This window comes from Chrysochloris asiatica, unplaced genomic scaffold (genome assembly GCF_000296735.1).
Source record: "Chrysochloris asiatica unplaced genomic scaffold, ChrAsi1.0 scaffold00035, whole genome shotgun sequence".
NCBI classification, from domain to species: domain Eukaryota; kingdom Metazoa; phylum Chordata; class Mammalia; order Afrosoricida; family Chrysochloridae; genus Chrysochloris; species Chrysochloris asiatica.
The window spans coordinates 17868114-17894772 of NW_006408553.1; the positions used below are offsets into that span (position 1 = coordinate 17868114).

General features: G+C 37.7%; 1 protein-coding gene across 1 annotated transcript in view; it reads right to left on the minus strand.

Moving 5' to 3' along the window:
* Window positions 1–26659, minus strand: part of UNC5D (unc-5 homolog D (C. elegans)) — an 890335-nt gene that overhangs the window by 79413 nt on the left and 784263 nt on the right. Inside the window, exons 10-11 of the mRNA XM_006859970.1 lie at window positions 25143–25520; window positions 19479–19563 (exon numbers count right to left, since the gene is read on the minus strand). Coding sequence (XP_006860032.1) covers window positions 19479–19563; window positions 25143–25520 — 463 coding nt within the window. The remainder of the gene's footprint in view (window positions 1–19478; window positions 19564–25142; window positions 25521–26659) is intronic.

Sequence of the window (26659 nt, forward strand, 5' to 3'; positions counted from 1 at the left end):
TGGAGGGGATTGGAACCATGGCAGTGAGATGATATACAACGGAATGAATGTAAAACTAAAGTTCTCCCATGTAAACTATCATATAATTCACAATAAAACATTGAAAAAAAAAAAGGAACTAAAATGAATATAGAGGAATACTGTTAACTGATGATACATGGAGGGGGTTATAATAATTGTAATGAAACAAAGTACATGATTTGTTGAATGTAAAGCTTATGATGTGCCCTGTAAACTTTCACTCAATTCACCATAAAAACTTAAAAAAAAAAATCAAATATGAAGCTACTATTTTTCAACATATCTGCACCTAGGCCTATATACTTGTGAAGGCAGTGTTTCCATCGCTAACTACTCTCCAAATAATTATATGCTCTTTATCTCACACTGCATCAAAATGGCAGTTTTGTCATCCACAAAAGACTCAAATCGTGTTCCTCTGAAATGTTCTTTTCATTGGGGAACAAAAATATGTCTGAATGCCAAGATCAGGGTTGTAGGGTGAATGAGGTAATATTTCCCAACAAAATTCTTGCTACCCTCAAAGAATGATTAAGAGCGTTGTCATGAAGGGAAAATAAATTCCTAAGCACAACTTTTCTGGCCTTTTCCTCACTAATTCAGTTTGTAATTTTTTGTAAACTTCTTCAGAATAAGTTTCTGTGTCCTTCAAGAAAATCTATCAAGGTTGTGCTTTGGAATTCCACAAATCTGTTGCTGTAACTTTTGATCTGACTGCTTTGAAAGTAACTAGTCCAGCAGGTCCTCTTAAAAACCATAGTTTTGATTGGATCTCTTTTTATAGGCACCCTAACAAGCTGATGCCAAGAATATTACTGAAAGAAATTGGGCATAGTCAACATGTTTAAACACGGTTTTGTTTTTGAATAATCCCATGCATGTTATAAATTGGAACCCTAGAGCAATACTTTTTGACTTATTAACTTTACAGTGGAGAACTTTGGAAGATACTACCAAAACCAGATTATCAAAGTTGACACTGTCAATAATAGGGCTGGAGCTCTGGTAGCGTAGTGGTTACAAATTGGGCTGCTAACCTCAAGGTCAGCAGTTCAAAACTCCCAGCTGTTCCATGGGAGAAAGATGAGGCTTTCTGCTGCTGTAAAGATTTACAGCCTCAGAAACCCTCTATAGGGTTACTATGAGTTGGAACCAACTCCACGGTACTTAACAACAGCAACAGATGTTCCAAGAAGCACCTGGTGGTTCTGCCGACCTTGCAGTTAGCAGTCCAGTGCTTATCCTACAGTGCCACACCAGTACTCCAATAATGGGGCTAATCAGTAGAAAATACTTCCTGATCTGACACACTGAAAATAACTCAGCATCAATTCTATGATGTTGTTGTTGTTAAGTGCCATCGAGTTGGTTTCGACCCATAGCGACCCTGTATATGGCTTCCAAGGAGCGGCTGGTGAGCTTGAACCACCAATCTTGTGGTTCAAACTGACTTTGCAGTACAGCGCATTAACCCACAGCACCACACTAGGACTCCCACTTCTGTGACAGTCCTGTCAAAATTACATATCCGAACCTAATCATAAGGAAATATCAGAAAATCCAAATTGAAGGACATTTTATAAAATGGCTGATCTGCACTCTTAAGAAATTCTAATGCCATGAGACACAAAGACAGACTCAGGAACTGGATCAGATTAAAGGAGTTGAAAGATAGATGGGAATTGAATGTAGTGAGTGTACTTGGATTTTCCTTTGGTATTGTGTTAATGTTAATTTCTTGATTTTAATAACTGTGTTGTAGTTATGTAAGATATTTTCTTGCTTTTAATATATACACATCAAAGTATCAGGTTAAAAGGTGATTTTTTTCCAACATTCTCTCTTTTTTTTTTTTTTTTCGCAAAATACTCTTAAATGGTTAAAATACACAAACAGAGGGAGAGAGGAAGGCAGACAGAGAAGACTAAGGCTAATGTAGGCACATATTAATTAAAACTTGTAAGTCTGGGTTAGGAGAACTGGGGATTCTCTGTACTATTCTTGCAACTTTTCTTAAATCTGAATTTGTGAGAAAGTAAAAAAAAAACAAAAAAAAAAAAAAAACAGTAAAATAAAATCAGACAACAAAATTTTCTTGATTGAATAAAGGTAGAAGAACCAGGATGAGAATTTTCTTTAAAATCTTACAACAAAATCAACAGGGTCCCTGACTATTGTATGAAATTTGTAGTGAAGGGTGGTCAAGGTCAGGTAGATGGTTGAGGGCAGGTGATGATCTGTTTAGTGCCATGTAGTAACTAACATTGTAGAATTCACCTGCCCACAAATGGCCATAGCCACAGGGGAAGCTATAAGGAGGCAACTGCTCATTGTAGCAGGTCTGAAGATGCACCACTACACATTTTCCTTTGCTCCCTTACTTACCTGATGATAGACTTTGGCTAGAAGGTTGTCACTTTCTTCAAGCAAAACAACCAATTTCAGGTTTTAAAGTGAGGTTTATATTCTTGTTGTCTACCATGTTGCACTTGGTAAATATTTTTCCTTCCTTTCCTCTTTATGATCTGCATTACAGATTAAAGTAAGTTTGATCACCTTTACCCAGAGTATCACGCAGGAATCCAGGCAGGAGAGCAAAGGTCATTTTACTATGTCAGATCTTTGGTTGATACATAATTAAATCACATTGTAATGTAACAGATACAAACAGCAAATACATAGAAACTGTAGTCTTAAATGAGAACTCAGAAAAGAAGGTGCCTCCAGCCTCCCACTATTTTCTGCCAAAGAAGATATCTAATTTCAACTAATTATACTCTTTCTCTTTTAACTAAAACCCTCCTATGTGATGCTGCAGGACAATGCACTGGACCAGAAGATCAGTTTGAGCCACAAGGTCAGTGGTTCAAACCCACCAGCCTCAACCTGGAAACTCTATACAGGGTCGCTATGAGTTGGAACCTACTAGATAGCACTTAACAACAACAACAACATTTTGACCTAGGTTACTGAAATTGTGGTGAGTAAATATCTGGTTTAGGAGACATTATTTGTAATGTGTTCATTGAGTCATATACCTGCCTCACTTTTAAGTTCTGATAACAGTTTTCAGAACAGCCCCAGGAAATGACATCATAGAATCTTCTGAAGAGACGGGGCTTTTACAATCAGCAAGGATTCTCATTTTACTTGGATCCACAATCAAGACTCATGGAAGCAGCAGTCAAGAAACCAAGGACATATTGCATTAGTCAAATCTGTACAAAAGACCTCTTATGTGTTAAAGAACAAATATTTCACTTTGAAGACTATGGGATGCCCAAGTTATGGTAACTTGAAGAATTGGACTATGTTTCACTCTTTTGTGCATGGGGTTACTATGAATCGGAACCAACACAACAGCACCTAACAAAAACAACACCAACAACAGATTTATCAGTCAATTCCTACACTGCGACTAGGCCTCCTGTCAATTTTAATTTGGTGACAGCTACAAATGCTTTAAGAAAATAGACTTCTGGAAAGAGAAAAGAGGGGTTGAGGAGGACAGAGGGAGATACTCTCTTTTTCCCTCTGCACCATCGTGTTGGTTCTGATTCACAGAGTTTCCTGGGCTCTAAATCTTTACAGGGGAGTCCTGGTGTGGCACTGTGGGTTAATGTGCTAGACTGCAAAGTCCGCTTGAACTACAAGGTTGGTGGTTCAAGCTCACCAGTCACTCCTTGGAAACCCTCTACAGGGTCACTATGGGTCGGAACCGACTCAAAGGCACTTAACAACAAATCTTTAAGGGAGCAGAAAGCCTTCTCTCTCCCCTGTGGAGCAACCAGTGAATTTGGATTGCTGACTTTGTGGTTCCCAGCTCAACTTGTAACTCAGAGCTCCAGAGGAAAATCAGTAAAGTGAAGTAACAGCTTCCCTTTATTTAAAAACAAAACAAACAACAGTGACTGTCAAAACAATTGTGACTCATGATGACCTATTGTGTCAGAGTAGAAGTGTTCTCCACAGGGTTCCCAATGGCTGACTTTTGGAAGTACATCACCAGACCTTTCTTTCAAGGTATTTTGGGGCAGACACAAACTTCCAATCTTTTGTACATTCTAGACTTATTTTCAGTTTTCAAATGGTTCTAATACTATAATTTGCTTCAGAATTCCTAAAGCACCATATTTAAAGTTCTATTCCTAGATCCAATCACTGAAGATTTTGATTTACTATATCTTGGGTAGTCCCCAGATATCTGTATTTTTTTACTTACATTTGCTACAAGCAAAGTGATCCTAGCATTAAAATTTGAGACTATATGTATAGTTCTTAAGAAAATACCCAAAACACCACCTCATGCAGGGAAAGGTTGGTACTCTGTTAAGTTTAGGGTGGTGTTGTTGTTGTGTGCTGTGGAGTAGTTTCCCAATCACAGTGAGCCTATATATGGTTTCCAAGAGGCAGTTGGTCAGTTTAAAGCACCGACCTTGCGGTTAGCAGTTCAGTGCTTATCCTACAGCACCATACCAAGGTAGGCTTCCAAAATGGAACTTGGATGCTGGTCAAGTTTAATTACTCAGAGTATTACACCTTTGTCTGAAACTATGATTGAAAATTCAATGGTACAGGGTCTGTTCCTATAATCTCTTTTTCTAGGAAGAATGTGTATTAAGACGCAAGCATTTGAGTTTAGGGGACAGATTAGAAGTAACTGACTATAATATAGTTCATCAAACCATTTATTCCAATAGTTGGGGTATGGAAGGGACCTGTTAGAACTGTGTATTACATCAAACAAGCTCAGTTCACCGAGGATAGAAGCATATGGCTCTACTATTAAAAGATTTAAAGATCTGGGTCACCCACACAGCATTTATCCAAAATAAGATTACAGGAAGGAAAATGGCACAAGGGGGCAGGGGTGGGAGGGGAATTACAGACACACTGGAATGCATATGAGAATTTGCTGAAATTTGAGCAACACCATGCTGAGAGATTAAACTGTTTGCATATGTTAAAAGGCTTTAGTTTATACACACATTCATAGGGTGTTTACCAATTAATATACTCAAGGAATCACAAATCATGTGTAAATCACCAGTTCCTAGATGCAATTTAAGCCTCATCTTTCATGCAGTGTCTGGATGGCGATTAGCTTATTTTCTAGAAGTGAGATGGTGGCTCACTGAAAATGACATCAAATGAAAGATGGTGAGGGGAAAAGAGGAAGAGCGGATCCATGAATCATGCTGCCATGGCATTTTTTATATCTACTAAGTTGTTTATTCATTTACATTTTGAATACGAAAAAAACTCCTTCTCTGGAGGAAATCAGAGTCATATTTCATAGAATCATTTTATTTTAAGCTGAAAGTAATCAGGTCCAACAACTTTGTTTTTCAGGTGAGGAAACTACAGTGCATAACATGGTGGTAGACTGAAGTGGTCAAGGTCACACTCTAAATGCCTTTCCCGGTTAGTGTTGTTGGTGGTGATGGGGTCTATGAAGTGGGAGAAGGGGCAGTGGAAGGAATAGATGTTTCCTGGGACATACTTTCAAAGGTAAAATTGTTAGGGCAAAATGGTAGCATGAGAGTAGTTAAGATTGCATTAATAGATGATGGAGAAAACCTTAGGCAAGCAGGACTTTGAGGTATGCAAAAACCAAAACACCCAAGTCCACTGTTGTTGAGTTGCTTGTGACTCATAACAACCTCAAAGGATAAAGCAGAATTACTTCATAGAATTTCCAAGGCTATAAATCTTTATAAAAACAGACTTGCTTAATTTTTCTCCTGCGGAGTGACTTCTTGGTTGGAACCACTGACGGACAAAGTGGTCAAAATGGAGGCTGATTAATTTCTTATTGCTGCTGCAACAAATTGTCACAAAGTATGAACTTACAACAATACAAACATATTATCCTACCATTCTATAGGTTAGAAGTCTCACTGGGCTGCGTTCCCTTCTGGAGACTACAGGGAAGAATCTGTTTCCCTGCTTTCCTCAGCATCCTTTAGGGCTATTTGCATTCCTTGATTTCTGGCCCCTTCTTTCAACTTCAAAACCAACAGCATAGCATCTTCAAATCATGCCTGTCTCTTATAAAAATCCTTACTTTGGACCCATCCAGATAATCCAGGATAATTTATTAATCTCAAAGTTCTTAATTTTAATTATACCTGCAAAGTCCTCTTAACCATGTAAAATAAAATATTCACAGATTCTAAGAATTAGCATATTTTTTTTAGCAAGTCTTTATTAGTAAGCCTACCACAGTATCTCTTTACTTACTCACATTGTGAGGGATCTCTGCCGCTGTCAGCTGATCCATTTTGCCCCACATTCTGACTAAGGTATCTCTTAACCATCAGTCTATCTTTGTTGCTTCAATTTTTTGTTTTGTTTTTTCTTTTCTGATTTCCAGAGGGAACATGTCTGCATAGAACTTCAAAGAGTCTCAAGAAATTGTTATGGTTTGTCCTAAAGATTATAACCAAGGGAGTAAGGGGGTTGATTGCTCAGGTTTTGAAAGGGCTATGTGGATTATTTTAGAAAGCATGGAGGGCAGACTTGGGGTGGGCAGGTGTCTTCCTCCAGCATTTTTATTAGGCTATAACTAAGTGAAGTGGAAAGGATGATATATATTAAATGTCTTAATAGGACAGGTTATTTCTACTTCCAGCATGGGCAATAAAAGAGATGACACATGCAAATAAAAATAATTACAGTATGTGGTGTTCCTTTACAATGTGCAATCAAACTCATGAACAAGTGACTTCCCCATTATTGAAATAAGGTGCACCTTGCATTCACATCTATTAACATTCAAAAACCATTGTTATCTTGTCAACAGCATCTTTAATTAAAGACTCCTCTGGACTCCACTAATCACTTCACATTGTGAGCTCACATGGGCTTCAAATGTACTGTGATTAAAATGATAGAACCTGTTATTTATGCATGTTACTTAGTGGACCCAAGAATGGATGTGGGGGTAGAGTGAGACTGATGAGAATCTAAAGGACAAGGTTTGAGGAAATTCTCTGTTGCAAACTAAGTGAATAAATAGAGATAAACAGATCATGAAATAAGAATGTGAGAGTTCTATCTCCCCCCCACCCCTTTTTTTCTCTTCTTCTTTCTCTTTTGGGGATGTGGTATTATACCTTAACCTAAGGGACTTTGTGATTTTACTGGGGAAAAGATTACAGTCTTCAGCTAAAGGTGCATTAACCCTTCTAGGCTATTAAGATACCATTTGATAAATTTTACTTTTATTACACTGCATGGCACTAGTAGCCTGAAAGAATCAATGCATTTCCCAAATGGAAGCAATTTATTTCCTTGTACTAGCAAGAAGAGCCCCTTTGTTTGCTACTTATGAAGCATCCTCCAGAGGCAGTTTCCTAAGCACTACACAGAGTTAATTGATGGTACATCGCTTCAAAAGTAGAAGTATATGCCATCAATTCCATTCTTCACATAAAAATGTCTAAATCTGACTTCAAACAACAAACCACATCGAAACCCATGATCCACTGCTGCTCAGAAATGGTTACAGGTCTTATTCATTCATTTTCATCCATTACTATCCAGCAAGAAAATCCCGATGAAGTGAACTGGGACAGGTTGTTCATGAAGCACCTTCCCAGCTGGACTGACCATTGATCTAATATAAATGCCTGCCTACCTGGAGTACACTTAAAGTATATTTCATAGAACAATTACGAGAAATAGAAATAAATGCTCCAGAATTCATGCTAGAAGTTGTTCTTATTTTCACAAGGCTCTTGATTTTACAGTAAACAGTTACTACGTTTGCTTTGATTTAATCCATCAGTCTTTTTCACCTAGGAATGTGGTAAGCAATAAAAAGGGAAGAACTTCGCATCACTGGGACATAGTTAAAGCAAATTTTATGAGTTTTCATGAACTTCCATTATCTATGTAATTAGAAAAAAATGAATGATGGACAAACAGATAATTATGATATTAAACATTGGCATTAACACAAGAGATGGAGGCAGAGATGAGGACATGGAGAGATAGAGCAGCTGAGGACTCCAGACTCATGGAAAGAGAAAGGCTGTGTGCTGGCAGCCAGGAGACTGGCTTGTAGAATGGGATCTTTGGTTGTTTAAATGATTATATATTCCTGAGTGTTTTTGTGTATATCCCTCCACCCCCCCCCAAAAAAAAAAAACAAAAAAACAGACGGAATAAAAACAAATACTGTTGAATGATGATGCAGGGAGGAGATTATGATCATTATAATGAAATGATGAGTGTAAAATGGATGTTTTCCCATGTAAACTATCACTCAGTTCACAATAAACCTTTAAACAAAACAAAAAAAGTTAGCATTAATGTTGCACTTTACAGTTGTCAGCAGACTTCACATATATTCAGTCATTTGATTGTCCTCACCAACATCCTGCAACACAATAATATACAAAATTTATGATAAAACTGAGACTTCAAAGAAAATAATGGTTTACTCAGAGTCATACAGCCTGTAGATTGCAAAGAGATTAAAATCCAGTCTAAATCCTCCTGTCTTCCCCACTCTACCATGTTACTTTATTTCTGATCATTCTCTGTCTCTTAATGTCTAGTGTGTACTACTTTCTTTATAATTTATGTACATTATCAGTTCACTTCTCTGAAGTCAAGAATGGACAGGTTCTTACAAGGAAGACAAAATAAAAACAGCACATTAAAAAAATACACAAAACAACACATTAACCAAAAAAAAAAAAAAAAAGGAAGAAAAGCAGAAGAGTTTATACCCTGCATAAAGTTCAAAAATATACTTTATGTTCGAGACTATATTATTTTTGCTTATTTATTTATTTATTATTTAACCTATTTCCTCTTATCTGTTTTTCTTTCTTTCTTTCTTAGAAGTCAAAATACTTTTTGTGTTCTTTGGAAAGAAATCCAAAGTTGCTCTCAATTGACCTTCACCTGGCAAGTCTCTCTCTACTAATTAATCACCAGTTCCCAAACCAGAATGCTGAAAATTATCTTCAATTCCTTCATCCCCTTCAGCCCATATTAAGTACACTGGCTCCGCTACAAGTGTCTCTCAAATCTCCCCTCTGCCATCAATACAGGGATTTAACAATGGACTTACAATGTTCAAAGTTAGCATCAAGGACACACAAATGCAGGGTGACTCTAATCTGTTGCCTAAAATAAGATAATTTAAGGGTAAAAAGGGACATTATTAATAACTGTGTCAGCAAACAAGACATATTACACTCAACTCACCAGGATGGTACTTGTAAGTGAATACTTGAAGTAGGGCAGTGGTCATGGAGATGGAACAAAATATAAATCCCAAATGTCCAATTTGGCCATGACTCCTGAATCGCAAGCCTCATTAAATCCTAGCCATCAGATGAATTTCAACTTCTTCTAAGTATAAATGACACTCTACTTGATCTGTAGGTGTTTGGTTAGGTGCTACTCTGAGTTCAAATTCATAGAAATCCCATGAAAGAAATGCCACCCAGTTCTGCACCATCTGTACAACTGTTGCTATGTGTCCATTTATCCGGTTGAGAGTCTTCCTCTTTTTTTGCTGACCCTTTATTGTGCCAAGCATTATGTCCTTCTCCAGGGACTAGTCCCTGCTAATGGCATGTCCAACATACGTGAGACAAAGTCTTGCTATCCTTGCTTCCATGGAGCCTTATGTCAGTACTTCCACATGATGCAGTACTTCCTATTTTTTTCAGGCTCATTACTTTCTATTCTTCCTTTCATACTTTACTCTGATTTGCTTATTTTCCAATCTACGTCATGCTGTTTTACATCTTTGTGCCTTTGCAGATACTATTCCTTTGCCTGGAATGCTGATCACTCTGTCATTCAGCTTATAGGTTAATTTCCACTACATTTCAGAGAAATTTCCTAAGTATTTAGACGGGCTTTATCTATTTATTCCTGTTTAACAACATTGTTGTTGTTGTTAAGTGTATTTGAGTCAATACCCACTCAATAGAGATTGTATGCACAACGGAATGAAACACTGCTCAGTCCTATGCCAACCTCAGAATCATTTCTATGCTTGAGCCCATTGCTGCTGACACTGTGCTAATCCATCTCACTGGGGGTCTTCCTCTTTTTTGCTGACCTTCCATTTTACCAAGCATGATGTCCTTTTCCAGGGACTGGTGCCTCTTGATCATATGTCTGAAGTTGTTGTTGTTAGCTAATATTTAGTGGGTTTCTACTCAGAGTGACTCTGTATAGGGTTTCTGAGCAGTGGCTGGTGGGTTTGAACCGCTGATCTTGCAGTTAGCAAGCAGGTCAGTGCTTATCCTACAGTGCCACACTAATAATTCTGCTCGGTGAAACTATCCATGGTCACATGAGCACTTGAAGACATGTAATTTTTTTATTCCTTAACTGTAAATCTAGCTATATATCTAGGACCCACTGTAATTCTAGCCATAGCCCTAACACTTCACTAGTCTCACCTTCAACACTGACATAGAAATCACATCAGTGGAGAGCCTAATCAGGGATCTAACCATAAGAAAACATGTCATTTTTATTCTATAACTTTTAGGTAAGTTTAATTTTTTTTACTAAGACTTCATCCAGTTTACTTGAAATTTTTAATAGCACAACTAATTTAAAATTCCGCAAACAGTGTCAACCTCTACATTGGTATCTGCAGGCTCTGCAGGGAGTGGTGGAAGCTGGTCTTGGCAAGTGTCTGAAGTTAGAATGTCAGAGTACTTAGTTCTAAGTTTGTTTAATCACTTAGGAGTTCCATTTGTAAATTCCAGGAATACAAATAATGCCCGCTGTGTTCCAAACATCAACCTGCTACATATATACCACATGTCTTCTTTACGACAGTCTCCCACCCCTGAGATGGCCACAGCCAGCAAAAAAATCCTCACGCTTTAGGTACCATTGTTGTTTTTGTTAAGGGTTGTTGAGTTTGTTCTGACTCAGAATGACCCTGTAAAGTGTTTACAAGGATTGGCTGATGGTTTTGAACTATCAACCTTGTAGTTAGCAGTCCAGTGCATTTTAAAACACCACACCAGGATTCCTGATGGGTGAACAGGTGTGTGTTTGTGCCTGCTTATGTTTTGGGTTTTGTGTTATTCTTGCTACTGTAAAAAAAAGTTACATGAATCCTTTTCACTGTAGTCCCTTACAATGCAGTTTTTAATTGTAAGTCCATTACTGGGAAGAAATTCTATCATTTGCTTCATTTCCCAAAGCTACTTTTTATGTTTTCCTAGTCTTGTGCTATAGAGTCCTTGTGTGGTATTGTAAGATAAGCACTAGATTTGTTAACACAAGATTGACAATTCAAACCCACCAGCTGCTCCTTGGAAACCCTATACAGGGTCGCTATGAGTCAAAACTGACTCAATGGCACTTAACAAAAACAGTTTTCTATTTGATTTTAATTCATGGTTTTCTATAATATCAGCACAACATCTAAGTACCCTAAAAAGGAAAAGGTAATGCTTTTAATCACAGCCATATCTACCTTCCCAATTCTTACACTAAGATGTATACAATGGATACATCTTCTGTAAAATTTTATAAGAAAACTCACACACATATAAACAAACAACAAAAACAAACCAACATAAAACAAGAAGAAAAAATAATACAAACACTTGTCAGGCTGAGCACAATTTCCAAAGTGTGTCCTTTGTAAAATTACACAGTAAGGTTACTTACATTTATGATTCTAACCTAAGCATTTGGTCAGGGACATCCATATGACAGAATAATTGGAAAAATAAATTAATGTTTGCCTTTGGTTTCATTTTATTGCCTCTCAGAAGAAAGCTCCATATAATAATTTTCTGGTCCAGTTCTCTACTCTCCAACCATGCACTGGGGAGGCTCACAGAGAGAGTTCAGAGAGAGGGGGGAAGGAAGAGGCTGCTAGCTCTATACCATTATCTTATTTTATTTGGGGAGAATATCCGCAGTGAGAAAGTTGACTTTTACTCTTTTGGTTTAAATACCTTACTTTATTTTTATTGGAAAAGTTTTATGATCAAAGCCTTATTATAGAAGATAGAATAAAAAAATTCACCCCTAAAAATATCTGAAGAAATAAAAAAGAAAAAAGAAGCAGAAAGAAAGACCACAGATTTTTCAATTTAAAGTTTTGGACTGAAGACAAGCATTTTGCAAAGTATTACCACTGATTTCCTCTCCTCCAAAGGTTTGTGACAAAGGAAGTAGGCCTTGCTCTGAGAAAACTGCTTAAATTCTCTCAGTCTACATGAAATTCAACAGTTTCAATCTAACAAATACTCCTGGTCTTCCTGGTGTCGTGCTATGGCCCTTCTTGAGTTAGCTCTAGTTCTTGTTATCATTTTGTGAATTGGGAAATGCATGAAGCTTTAGTTTTTGTTGTATTTATGGCATGGCCTGCGGTACAGTAGAGAGGAAGCTGTTTAATGGACTGTTTTGGAATTCACGTGATTTTAAAACAGGGGAAGTTATCTGCATTTAGTCACTGTTGAAGATTATTACATCTTGACCCTAGAGAAAGGCCCTGGTGAACGTGTGCTGAGGGCTGGAAAGCATTGTTACAGACTTTATCACTAATGAGCCCCACTGCAAAGATTTTTGAACTGTAAGTTCAGGGGTTCAAGCTCACCAGCTTCTCCTCAGAAACCCTACACTGGGTCTCTATGGGTCGGAATTGACTCCAAGGTACTTAACAACATCTCATGGTTTGGGGAGTCCTGGTGTGACGCTGTGGGCTAATGTGTCAGACTGCAAAGTCATTTGAACTACAAGTTTGGTGGTTCAAGCTCACCAAAGGCTCCTTGGAAACACTATACAGGGTAACTATGGGTTAGAATCGACTCGACGACACTTAACAACAACAACTCACATTTTGGAGTCCTGGTGTAGTGCTATAGGATGAGAACTAGACCTCAAGTTGTTTGAACCACAAGATTGGCAGTTCAAACTCACCAGTCACTCCTTGGAACCTCTATACAGGGTCGCTATTGGACAGAACTGACTCAATAGCACTGTAACAACAAACAACAACAACAACTCACCTTTTGGGAGTACTGGTGTGGTGCTGTAGGATAAGCGCAGGACCGCAAGGTTGGTTTGAACTACAAGGTCAGTGGTTCAAACTCATCAGTAGCTCCTCAGACATTCTATACAGGGTCTCTATGAGTCAGAACCAACTCGACAGTACTCAATAACAAACAACTCACCTTTCAAAACTCAACTGAAATGAAATTACCAAGTATCTATTCTCACTCCTCCCAACAAGACTGCTTGCCCCTAGAATGGAGTGAGGCTCCTCTAATATTTCTGTTGTTTTGAAATGAGGCCCGTGTCTCATTAAGCACTCTATGAACAAGTTTTATTGAGATTGAGAATTGTTGTTGTTATGTGTCATTGAGTCAATTCCAACTCACAGCAACCCTGTATACACTTTCTGAGAGCAGCTGATGGGTTTGAACTACTGACCTTGAGGTTAACAGTCCAATGCTTATCTTGCAGCATCCCACCAAAGCCCCCAAAATGCATTGTTAGTAAAATTTCTTGCTTTGGGACTCAATTATGCCACCACCTACATGTAAAACCTAAGGCAAAACTACATACCTCTCTAGGTCTTAATTTTCAAGTTTACACAATTGTGATTCTATTATTATTGACCACACAGGATCAGTAAAAAAATTAGATAATATACTGTAAGCAAAGGCTTTATTAAATATAAATATATCAATTAGATTTTCCTTTTGTCATCATTGAAACTGTTGTATTTACTGTATTATATCTCATGCAATCCCATTACCTTTCTTTAATGTAGCAAGTGGGTACCTACTTTCATTTTCAGATGAAGAAACAAAGGTACAAAGACTTTAATTAATTTCCTTCAGGTTACATGAATAACCATAGTTAACCCAGAGCTTTTGTGCTTGAACCCACATTCTTAGCCGCTAACATCAAATATTTCCTGAAATAGTGTCTACTAATATTCAGTACTGGAGTGCAATTGAAATGGAATCCGCTCATCCTGAGTTTGAATCCCAGCTCTGTAATTAAGTAACATATATTTGGGAAACTAGCTTAGCTTAATGACTTCTCAGTGTTTTGTTTTTTTTAATCTCTGCAACTGGTATGAAGTTCTCTTCCTCAAATGTTACTGTGGAGAATAAATTAGTGCAATATATGTAAAGATATTTCATAAAGTACACGATACAGAGGTGAAAAATTATTACTTTTCTAAGGATACAAAGCTCTGTATCAGCAGCTGTGTGTGTGTGAAGTTACAAAATAAGAGTATTTAGTTCTATGCTTATTTAATTTAATTTTAAGTGTCAATTTCTAAGACTACTAATACTGTCCACGGTGTCATAAATATAACCCAGTTACAAATGTACCACCTGTCTTCTCTATTCCACATCCACCCACTACAACAGTGAGCAATAAAATCCACAAGCATTTGGTACCACATTCTTCGTAACTTGCATGATTTCACAAATGATGCAGCTTTAACAAACTCTTGGGGGGAAATAAATTATCTTTCAATTCCATTTTTCCATAAAGGTTTTGAAGCCTCTTCATATTTGGACTCAACAGGCGACTGACAGAAATTCAAACAAGATTCAGAAGAGGATGTGAAATGAGGGCTATCTTTGCTGATATCAGATGTATCTTGGCTGAAAGCAAGGAATATTGAAAAGATGTTTACTTGTACTTTATTGACTATGTAAAGGCTTTGGATTGTGTGGATCATGACACTCTGTGGACAACATTGTGAGGAATGGGCATTCCAGAACACCTAATTGTGCTCGTGAGGAACCTGTACATAAACCAAGAGTCAGTCAGTTGAAAAAAACAAGGGGATACTGAATAGTTTAAAATAAGGAAAGGCGTATGCCAGGGTTGTAGTCTTTCACCATATTTATTCAATTTGTGTGCTGATAAAATAATCTGAGATACTGAATTTTATGAAGAAAAATGTAGTGCCAGGATTGGAGGAAGACTCCTTAACAACTTGCAATAATCAGATGACATAATCTTGCTTGTTGAAAGTGATGAGAACTTAAAATACTTACTGATAAAGATCAAAGATTACAACCTTCAGTATGGACTGCATCTCAATATAAAGAAAATGAGAATACAACTGTACCAATAAATAACATCAGGATAAATGGAGAAAAGTTTTAAGTTGTCAAATATTTAATTTTGCTTGGATTCACAATCAGCACTCATGGAAGCAACAGTCAAGAAATAAAACAGTGTATTGTGTGAGGCAAATATACTGCACATGACCTCTTTAAAGTGTTCAAGGGCATATATGTTAGTTTTAAGATGTGTCTGAACCAAGCCATGGTATTTTCAATAGTCTCATATTAATGAGAAAGCTGGACAATGAATAAGGAATGTTGTTGGAAAAGAATATAAAAAATATCATGGGCTGTCAGAAGAAAAAACACATCTGTTTTGGAAGAAGTTCAGTAAGAATGCTTCTTAGAAGAGAGGATAGTGAGACTTCGTCTCTCAAACTTTGGACATGTTATCTGGAGAAGGACATCATGCTTGGTAAAGTGGAGGGTCAATGAAAAAGTGGAAGACCCCTAATGAGGTAAACTGGCACAGTGGAAGCAGAACTGTGACAGCAATTGTGAAGAGTGTGCAGGACCAGTCAGTATTTTGTTCTACTGTACATTTGATTCACTGTGAATCAAAACTGGCTTAATGATACCTAACAACAACAAATATTAATTAAAGAGTTCATGGAAAAATGGAATGGAAAAAATATTGAAAAATTTCCACAAACTTTTGAAACCCTCTTATATATATTATTGCTGTTATTAAGTGCCATTGAGTTGGTTCTGAGTCATAGTGCCCTTATATAGTGTTTCCAAGGAGTGCTTGGGGAGTTGAATCACCAACTTTGTGGCCAACACCCAGTGCTTATCCTACAGCACCACACCACAACTCCTCTTACATATGCATACACGCATATATAGAGACATATGCTTACATGTGTGCATGCATTGTTGTTCCTAAGTGCCATGGAATCAGTTCCAACTCACAGTGACCCTGTATAAAGTTTCCAAGGTTTTAAATCTTCATAGGAGCAGAACTTCTCATCTTTCTCCTGCAGAACAGCTGGCAGGCTTGAATTGTGGACTTTGTGATTCGCAGTCCAGTGCTTACCGTATAAAGTTACCAAAAAAAAAAAAATCAGCAGAGATAATTTCCTAAACTGTTTAATCTACCTAGAGACCAGACTGCTGGAGAAAGTTGGAAAGATTCATTATTCATTATGATGGTTCTGCTGGAGGAAGTTGGAAAGATTCATTATGATGGTTGTTCAAGTCTGAAAATTTAGACAGAGAAAAGAATTTTGAGGAAGGAAGACAATGTCCTTTCACTGAAAGCAAAATGAAAGGCTTACCAGGAACAGAAGAAAGATCCCCGTGAAAGACAGAGGGAACATTTGGTTCAGACATTGAATTTCACATTAAACTTCCCCCCAAAATCGAAGTCTAAGCCTTTGAAGCTATTTGTGTATAAGTGGTTGTTTTGAGTCCCCAATTCACTCCACACTGCCATGTCCCAGGGACTCTGGCATAGAATTTGGATCAAAGATATCAGTCACAGTTCCACTAAACCATCACTCTGCACTTAACAAAACACCTTAGAAAAGGGCAGCAGAAATACATTATCCATCGGAAAATTTAAGAGTCTTCAACTAAATAAAGCACGAAAGTGTGGTCTGGAAGCTTCTACGGTATGCTGTGTGCAACAATGGAATGAAGACACATCATCTAGGTGGCCCCAGAGACAAAGGTGACAGACACCCAGCAGTGCTGTTCCCACTCGAAGGATTTTGAAGAAATTGGGTCTTATCCCAAGCACAACATAGCAGAGAATACAGTACAGAATGAAAATGGACTTCCAGTGACATTATAAAGAAATGATGGTACTAAATAACTATATAAGTGGCCTTTTCCTGATTAATCACAGGAGTAAAAACTGAAAAACTCAGATCCCAGCAGCTTTCTGGCAGAAATGGGAAAAAAACAAAAAACAAAAAAAAAACCAATATTAAAATAAAAAAAAAAAAGAAAGAAAGAAAAGTGGCAGAAAGACATTTACTACTTTTAATGTTTTTGTAAGTCGTTGAGAACTACTCAAAAGAGAGAGTGGATTGACAAGGACGGACTAAATGGCCTATAACCCAACAATTGGCCATTTTCTTAGGAGATAAGAGTACCTGGGGAAAGTTTCAGTAATGTGAAAAAGAATGTGTGCTTCCTACAGTTTTATTTTAACCTCAGTCTAATAATGCTTAGGAAAATGTACAACTCACAGGTCTAAAGTCTTAAATAAACTCCTCCTGTTTCCTTTAATCTTTCTATGTAGCTCTGATGAATACAAATACAGATGAATACATTGAATCAGTTATCATGGGATCTACAAAGCTAGAGATGGTCCAGGGCATGACTCCATTTGGTCAAACAAGTCTTTCAAGGTGTGTTGGCATTGCTAAATCCTTGGGTATTACTCCCTTCTATTTTACAATTGCTGAATGCCAAATTATCATTACTTTATAATATTTTTAGGTCATTGTATTTAAGTTCTTACATGGTTGATATCTTTTGCATATTCTAGCTCTGGCATTCTAAGAAGAAAGAGCTTCTAGTAAGAGGTAGGGAATAGGGAAATTGTAAATTAGATACCTGTGAAAATGGAAAATCACCCCAGGCTGATTTTCACAAGATGAGGTAGAAGAGACTAGTAATATGTTTAAAAAGGAACTCAAAGCAGTCTCACTGGATCTATGGCAATGTTGGAAGGAGGATGCCGAGGTGATGTTTGCAGGAAGCTGTGACAGGGTTGTTGGAGGATGATGTGGTTAAAAGCATGCACTCAATTGACCATAATCTTTATTTGAAACTGGCATAGTTTCCTAAACTTACCAAAGAGATTTTAAAAAAGAGTGGTAACTCCATTCATGAGCTCTGTTGTTAGTTCTGCTCAACAGACTTATCTGATATTTTGAGTAAATTCTTAAAATATCTCTGAACCTTGATTTTTCCTATTTGCCAAAGGAGATACGTAGACACTAGCACCTTTTCAATTGCACAGGTAAGGAATTTAGCTTTGCCAATTAAGGAAACATCATGAGAATCCAACATGGTGCACTCTTACAGAGAAATCTCCTGAAAGCCTCACCAATAATTGACTGGTAGAGCCCTTCTTTCTGATGCTCTCAAGCTCTGAAGAGCAGAACGTTAAAACCATCAGGCACCAACAAATTCTTTTATAGAAATAACTATCAAAAGCTGTTAAAAAACCATCTGTTTCTTTGGCTGTTTTTCCTTTCAGTGTTTTTTTTTTTCATGTGTTTTTTGCTAACAACAACAAAAAAAATCTCTTCTAAAATAACCAAGATGCTGTGACTAAAAATGCCAGAGGTATCTATCCAGTTTATGAGAAAAATTGTTTTCCAAGGAAGAGTTTAGTTTATATTATGTAGAGGAAGGCAACATTTCCACAAATATTATAGTTGCACTAAGAAAACAGCTGACTACTTTCATTAACAGAGAATGTGACAAGGTTTGTAATTGATTGTGTAACTGAATTTTACGCTGCCGAAGTTTGTCAGATCTGAAAGCTATTGAAGCTTTGATCATATTTTTACACTGAAGGAAACTGCTTAAGAAATTCTTTTAGTTTATAACAGGTTTTCCGCTGCCCTGAAAGAGCCACCGGTCATTAGTCTATATTGTTGCATAATGCCTATTATCTCAGGTACTTCCAGGGATGATTTTCTCCCGACTTTTGGGAGGGGAAAATTGCCTACCAATTAACTGCTCTGTGTTGATGTCTTCTGCTTAGATGCTGGGGACATAGATCAATGACCTAAAAATAGGGAGCTATGCATGTTTTAAGGAGCTCTGATGGTGAAATGGTTAAGCACTTGATTCCTAAACAAAAGTACAATGGTTCAAGCCCATCAGTCACTCTACAGGAGAAAAGATCTGGCAATCTGCTTCCATGAAGATTTCAGCCTAGGAGACCCTATGGGGCAGTTCTACTCTGTTACGTAAGGTCATTAGGAGCCCTGGTGGTGCAGTGCTTAAAGCACTTGGCTGCTAAAGAGGCTATGCATGGTTTGCACACACCAGCTGCTCCATGGGAGAAAGATGCAACCTAAAGATTACAGCTTTGGAAACTCTATGGGGCAGTTTACTCTGTTCTATAGGGTTGCTAGGAGTCAAAATGGAATCAATGGCAATGGGTTTATTCGGTCACTATGAGTTGTAATTGACTCAATGGCCCACAACAACAACAACAAAAATAGTATCCATGTTTTCATTCTAGTTCTAGTCAATTCATTGCTCTGTAGCTCACCTACACAATGTTATGTCTCATTATCTTAATGCAAATTGTCAGCAGAGTTTCCATTTCATATTCAAAAGGTCATTAATGGAGCATCATTCCTTCTCTCTCACCTGGGTTCACCTTGATTGATGGACATATAAATCTCCCAAGAATTCTCTTCAGGGATGGCGCCATGTGGTATGAGTAAACTCACCCCTAAAACACAAAAGGCCAAGTGATTATTCATAAAATTTCCACTGATATTGAAGTACCTCACAAAATTATGGATGCTCACAAAAATACCTTCTCATTGCAATTCATAAAATCCCAAACCTTGGAAAGTTTATTAGAGTAAAAAACAATTAAGGGGAAAATATTGTTCTCTAATGGTAATGAGCTCTGGTAGCGTAGTGGTTGCAAATCGGGCTGCAAGCCGCAAGGTCAGCAGTTCGAAACTACCAGCGGTTCCGTGGTGGTCTGCTCCCATAAAGATTTACAGCCTCAGAAACCCTGTACAGGATCACTGTGAATTGGAACCGACTCCACGGCATATAACCACCACCACCAATGGTAACATGAAGAATTATTTAGTTGAGTATTCAAATTGGGTTTTTATTTTAAATCTCTGCAGTATTTTTTTTTAAGTTTTTTTTAAGAGATTGTATGCTCTAAGCACTTTCCAATATAGATGAGGATAGAAGACTTTATCAATGTGTTGGTTAGTTGGCTTCAGATTTTAAAACTGTATTTCTATATCTTGTCTATATTCATTCATTTCCTGAAAAGGTACCTGAGATGATGGGTGAGCTATCTCACATTTTGGTAGAACCTGAGATGAAATAGCCTGGCAAGCGGTGTATTTGGGAGTAAAGTGTAGGTAAGTGCTCAATGGACACATTGTCCAGGAAACTGGAGAAACAAGGAGTATCTAATAAGCTTAGGAAAATAAATAGTTGTTGGGTAACTACTGTTGTTGTTGTCAGTAAGTGTCAGTAAGTAACCTTGTGGTTAGCAGTCCATTGCTTATTCTATATCACCACACCAGAAATTCCTAAATTTGCAAACAGAGAAAAGGCTAAAGTTACAGATGCTTTAAGCATATTCATGCCAATGTAAAATTGAAAAACAAAACTAACCAAAAAAAACATAGTCTTATTTCAGTAAAATCGTATAATGCAGTCAGTGCAGGCACAAGAAAACACATCACACTGTATTTAAAATGCGTGATTTCTTCTTGTGAATGCTGAGAAGTAAATACTTCACTTTGATCAAGAAAAAATGTCTAGAGAGGGCAGCGATTCTCTTTTAATATAGACGCTTGGTTTTGGTTGGTTGGTTGGGTGTTGTCAAATCAGTTCTAACTCATTGCAACCTTTATAGAGTTTCTGAGGCTGTAAATCTTTATAGAAGCATTAAACCTCATCTTTCTCCCATGAAGCAGCTGGTAGATTTGAACTGTTGATCTTTCGACTAGCAGCTCAGTTAGTAATCCACTATGCTACGACAAAAGAGTAAAATATAGGCACAGTGAAATAAAATCTCCGGGCATCCTCCTATTCTTTGACTAATGTGGCTCTCAACCAGTCTCCATTTATTAGAGCTAATGTAATTGCACAAAGACTTTTGGGTTGCTGATGATAATTTAAATCTAAAGAGGGCAGACCTTACCGATATCCTTCCCTGCTATAGAATCAAGGAATTCAAGACTCATTGCAAAACAAGTTCTTTTTTATTCACATTTATGAGCATTATTCAGTAACATGCTATTTATCATCAGTATCTTTCACTATCGCTAAGAGTGAGGGATATTTAAATCTTGCTTACAGCCTTTCAACAAGGAGATCCATTTATATTCTGGACCTTAATGTCAATATAGGGAAACTGTAATTGCCACACTTAGGGGCCTTCGAGTAGGCTCCTCCTTCAATTTCCTTAAATGTGGCTGCCAAATGAGGTAGCTTCTATTACATCCTTCTCTGTTGTTGAACAAAAGCAGTAATGCACAGGATATTCAGTGTGTCTGGACACCAAACTAAATACACATCCTAAACATTTGGTTTGTATTTTTAGTTTGACATATCACTGCTCCCTGCAGCTTCTTGTTTTAGGCTGTTGTAACAGAGATATTCAGCCCTAATTTTTTACATATAGAATCACAGGAACATATCATCTAACAATAATGGCATTTTATAATAGTAGCACTTAACATGATGCCTGAATGAGTAGATATTCAATAAATATATCATGATTAAATGAATGGATGAATAGAATTCAAATTTCTTAGTAAAAATGCCATGTCCGAAGACATACATTCTTCTGTAGATCATCCGGGCTTGACAGTCAACTCCCAGATCAAATCAGAAGAAATATGTGCATGGAAGTTTGGAAACGAACTACTTGTAGAGCAGATCACATCTCACTCCTTTCATGTCAATTAATTCCCTATGTTTAGATTGAAACATTATTCAGAATACTTCTACATTCAACCTGAATCAGCAGGATTATTGAAGCTTTAAACTATTTCTTCTTTCCTTCAATCCAAAATTGTATTATTATCCTTTGGATATACTTTGCTCTTTCTACCCAAACATACAAATTTTTGGAGACTGCAGATACTTCAACACAGAGGCAAGGGTCATGGGGGTGGTAATTGTGGCAGCAAATTATATTTTATGAAGAATGAGAGGCACTATGAAAGAGTTTTCTGCCTATGGGCCCCTAAAGAAACATCCATTTTCAGTATGTCATTCACCAGTTATTTCTGATTAAAGAAAAATATACTCCCTCAAACTACACCTGCTACCCTGACAGCCTTTTATTTGATATGACAACAGAACCACCTGTTTGAGTTTCAGATTTCATACTTTGCATAACAAATGATCTCTAATGAGTGGAGACCACCCTGATCTTTTTCAGAAATCATTGCTAGACACCATATGACAATTTTCCACGGATGGTGTTAGAACAATCTCATTTCTGTGCCTTGCTTTCTTTACACTTTAGCTCCCCAGGGCATATTTTGCATTTATGTCCTGCAAATAATTGAACATATGTTTCAATTCCCCACACTTCTTTTTCCTCAAACTCATTCCCAGTGAGCAGCTTTAATATTTTCCAGGACTTCTTGTTAAGTGATTGGAAAATGGTCCTTCCACAGAGGAACGGTTTGAGAATCACTGAAAAAACTATCATAACTCTTTGTTTTCAGCAGAAGTGCTTCTCAAGCCAGAGGGGAGGAGGTTAAAGAATCTCTGGGTCACCATCAATCATCTAGCTTTCTTTGATTAACACTGAGCATACATAGCCAATGAATAGGTTAGTCTTGCACTCCCTCCATATGTGTGTAAATGAGGATGTGTGTTAATGATGCTGAGAAGAGCTGAGTATTGGCTAATTTACTCATCCAATAACAATTAAGAGTCTTCTAAGGGCTGCTGGTGTGACACTGGGACTCCTGTTGTGGTGTTGTAGCATCAGCACTGGACTGTGAACCACAAGGTCACCAGTTCAAGCCTACAAGTTGTTCCTTAGAAACCCTATATAGAGTCACTATGAATTGGAACTGACTCAACAACACTTAGCAGCAAATGCCCACACTCCACTGAGCTAGAAAGTCCAGATGAGATGAGTCAGGATGCATAATAATACACATCTTTATACAATTCTGGTGTATATATCCTACTGTCCTTGAGAAGGAAGGAATTGCATGCTTACCTTTTCTTTTCTAGAACCCATGCTACTTGTTTATGGGTTGGTACAGAGGGTATTTGGTAAATATGAATGGCTGGCTCATTTTGCAGCAAGTCTCCAATATTTGTATGCTAGGTTCTTGGTGAGGCGATGTGTAAAATAAGCAATGGACTGCTAAGTAGCTATAAGGTTGGCTATTCAAATACACCAGTTGCTCCTCAGAATTTCAGTACCAGGTTGCTATGAGTCAGAACAAATTCGAGGACACTTAACAACACTTAACCATCAAGGAATATTGCATCACACATAGACACTCAGACATATTTAAATGTAGATTGCTACCATGTCCTAAAACAGTGACTGAGGAAGATTCAGCAAATTGGAAAGTCAAAAGGCAACATCATTGTTAGGGCTGCATTAAGAGGGAAGTATGTCTGAAGTAGAGTTTGTTAGGAGATGATTGATCTAGAAGAACAAGATAACATTCATCATCTTGAAATAAATTCTAGTTTCATATCTCCAAGCTACTAGGGGGGATCTGCTAGCTGGAAGCATTAGACTAGTCCAATTTTAGATTTCATTTTACAAGAAAAATGTTTGATTTGGAGGGGCTTGATAGTTTCACCTCAGAGAGAAATGTGCCAAGGAATGTGGCCCTAACAGCCGTGATTTGGTGCTAACCTATTGCTTAATAACATTAGTAGATTCAGTGGAATCTTTATTATCCTAGTAGTCAACAATGCTGTGATTCAACTCACTACTCAGAAATCAGGGAAGATACTGACCCCTTCTGCAATTCTGTTAGGTCTCTAAAGTATCTCTGAAGACTAACCCACAGATAGAATATCATTTCTAAAGTGATCTCGCCTGGATACCTTCGTTTTCTTGCCAAAGCATTTATAAAATTTTCTCTCTTCCTACCAGATGAAGGGGAATAAAACTTTAAGAAATGCTTATGCTTATGACATGGCTTAAAAATTGAAGTTTAAATCCTTATTAGTATAAAGTAGCATGGCAGCCAGCTCTATGGACATTGGCAGTGATTAGTACGCCAGTGAGTGGTAAAGTTACTCACTGAGTATTATTTCACTAAATTTTCTGTTGTTGTGTGACATGCAGTCCTTTCTAACTCCTAACAACCCTATATAGAGTTTCCAAGGAGAGATTGATGGATTTGAGCCACTGAACTTGTGATTAGCATCTCGTGCATTTCCTAGAGTGCCACACCAGGACCACTACCTGGCTTGTTGTTTGCTGTGGTGTACCACTGAGTTGGTTCCAAATCATAGTGACCCTATATAAGGTTTCTGAGAGCAGCTGGTAGGTTTGAACTGGTGATAGTTTGGTCAGGGCAGTTAGCAGTTCAGTGTTCATCCTACAGCACCACATCAGGGCTCTCACTAATTGTCTGTTGTTGTTGTTGTTGTCAGGTGCTAACGAGTCGGAACCGACTCATAGGGACGCCATGCCCAGCAGAACGAAACAGTGTCCGATCCTGGGCCAACCTCACTACTGCTGCCACACTTGACGCCATTAATGATGCCAACTGGCTGATCTGTCTATTAGTACATAAATTATGTTGTTGTTAATTGCTGTTGAGTTAATGTTCCAACTCATAGTGACCCTGTGGTAAGGTTTCCGAGGAGTGACTGGTGGGTTTGAACCGCTGACCTTTCCGTTCAAACTGCCCTTTCGATCCAGTGCATTATCCTGCAGTATCACATAAATATGGGTCTTGGCAGTCCTGTCATGGAGCTTGTCAGAGAATATTTTCAATATTTGCTAATCATGCTACTGGAAATATATTTCAAAGGATTTTAAGACTTGAGGAACTATCCAAACATTTTGAGCAAATATGACTATCAACTCTAACTGGGTATCAAATGAAGTGTTCAGACCATGTTGAGATGAATATTGTAAAATCTAATCTCAGTGTTGGTTCTATCTTTTCTGTATAAAGCAATTACACATTGAGCCATGGTGTTTATAGTTCTGTCAAGGGGATAGAAAACACCATAACATGGATCTGATGGAATAATAATTATACAACTATAAAATGTTTACATAAATACTAGAAAATAAACAAAAACACACATATCACTCACCTGTATTTGGCATTACTAAGCGCCCGCCTAAATGGCCGAAGACACCAGTTGTCCTTAGTTCAGTCCTTGTGGGAAGTGATGATAGATTTTGGATGTATGGTGTTTTGTTTCTGGGATGTATTGTACTAAAGCTGTGGTTGTTTCCATGGGGAAAAGTTCCAGAATGATTCTTGCCGTGGTACTCCGCTCTCTCAGACACTCCCAGGGAAACCATGAATGAGCTCTGAACTTTGACTTTGATGTCTGACAGAGGATTAAAAAGCGAAGACTCTGTCATGAGTTCCTTGTCAAGAGGGTCCTGTAGGCAGATGGGCCCACTGTATGTTCGGCTCACTGTCAGGTCTGGTTGCATGGAGGAATTCAGGAGTAGGGAGTTACCTGGTAAATAAGTAAATTAAATAATTGACCTGTCACTCTGAAAGCATAAAGCCCCTCGGCTTTTCCTTTAACATCTGCTTCTACTAACTACACAGCAACCTGTGTGGTTGTTAGGGGCTCCACTCAGAGCAAGCTCTTCAGGCCCAACCTGTGTAACTCTGTGTAGGTGTCATAGGCTGGTCACTAATGAACATGACCATGAACTCAGGAGCTCTGGCTTTCGCAGTAGATTCTCTGAAGGTCACTGACCAAAACCAGTAATCTTCCAGAGCGTCTCGCATGCTGTCTTTCGAAAACAAACGTTTCTGGCACTTCTTCACGCAACTACCTCAGATATTATTGTTTACGGGATTACTTTAACTGGCAAAGAGAAGCTAACAAATTTTAAAAAGAAAAAGAAAGATGTTTTGCAATCTAGTTTGAAGCAAAAATAACATCTGTTCATTTTAAATGGCAAGAGATGACACAGCATGGTGACTAGGTAGTGCTGTTTATAACCAAGGCCGCATTGATTCCAACACATTTCATGCGGAACTCTGAATTTCTAGAACTGGGGGAGGAGATGATGTATCTTTGTTGCAAAAAGGGTCAGGAAATCTCACAAATTGCTCCACATCTGAGTGGCCAATTTGCTCTAATAATGCATATGTCACTCTGAGAATGAAAGGTTGCCCCACAGAGATTTTGAAGACTCCAGTTCAATGTGGGGAACAGCTTAGAATGGCTTCCTTCCTGTCACAAAACAAATGAAGAAAAAATCTTTATAAAAACATGAGATATTAGACTTTGTCATCTGTTGGGGCTCACCAATTTTTTCAAAGTAAAATATTAAAAAGAAATGCTGTGGTATTTTCTTGTGATGAAATAATCTCTTTTGTTAGTAAATAACAAAATAACCCTCAGTCTCAAACCTCCCACCCACATCAGTCCGTCAATGTGGCATCTCAAACTGAAACCCAAACCCTATTAAACAATTTTCCTTTGAGGCCTGACAAAAATATTTAAAGAATGATATTTCTGAAAATGTTGCAATTCTAGGCCATATCATATTAGCATCAATTGTATTCTCATTTTCATAATTTGTAGCAATGCCAAAAGAAAATCTATAATCCTGGCTTCCCCAACCTCTTTCTCTGATG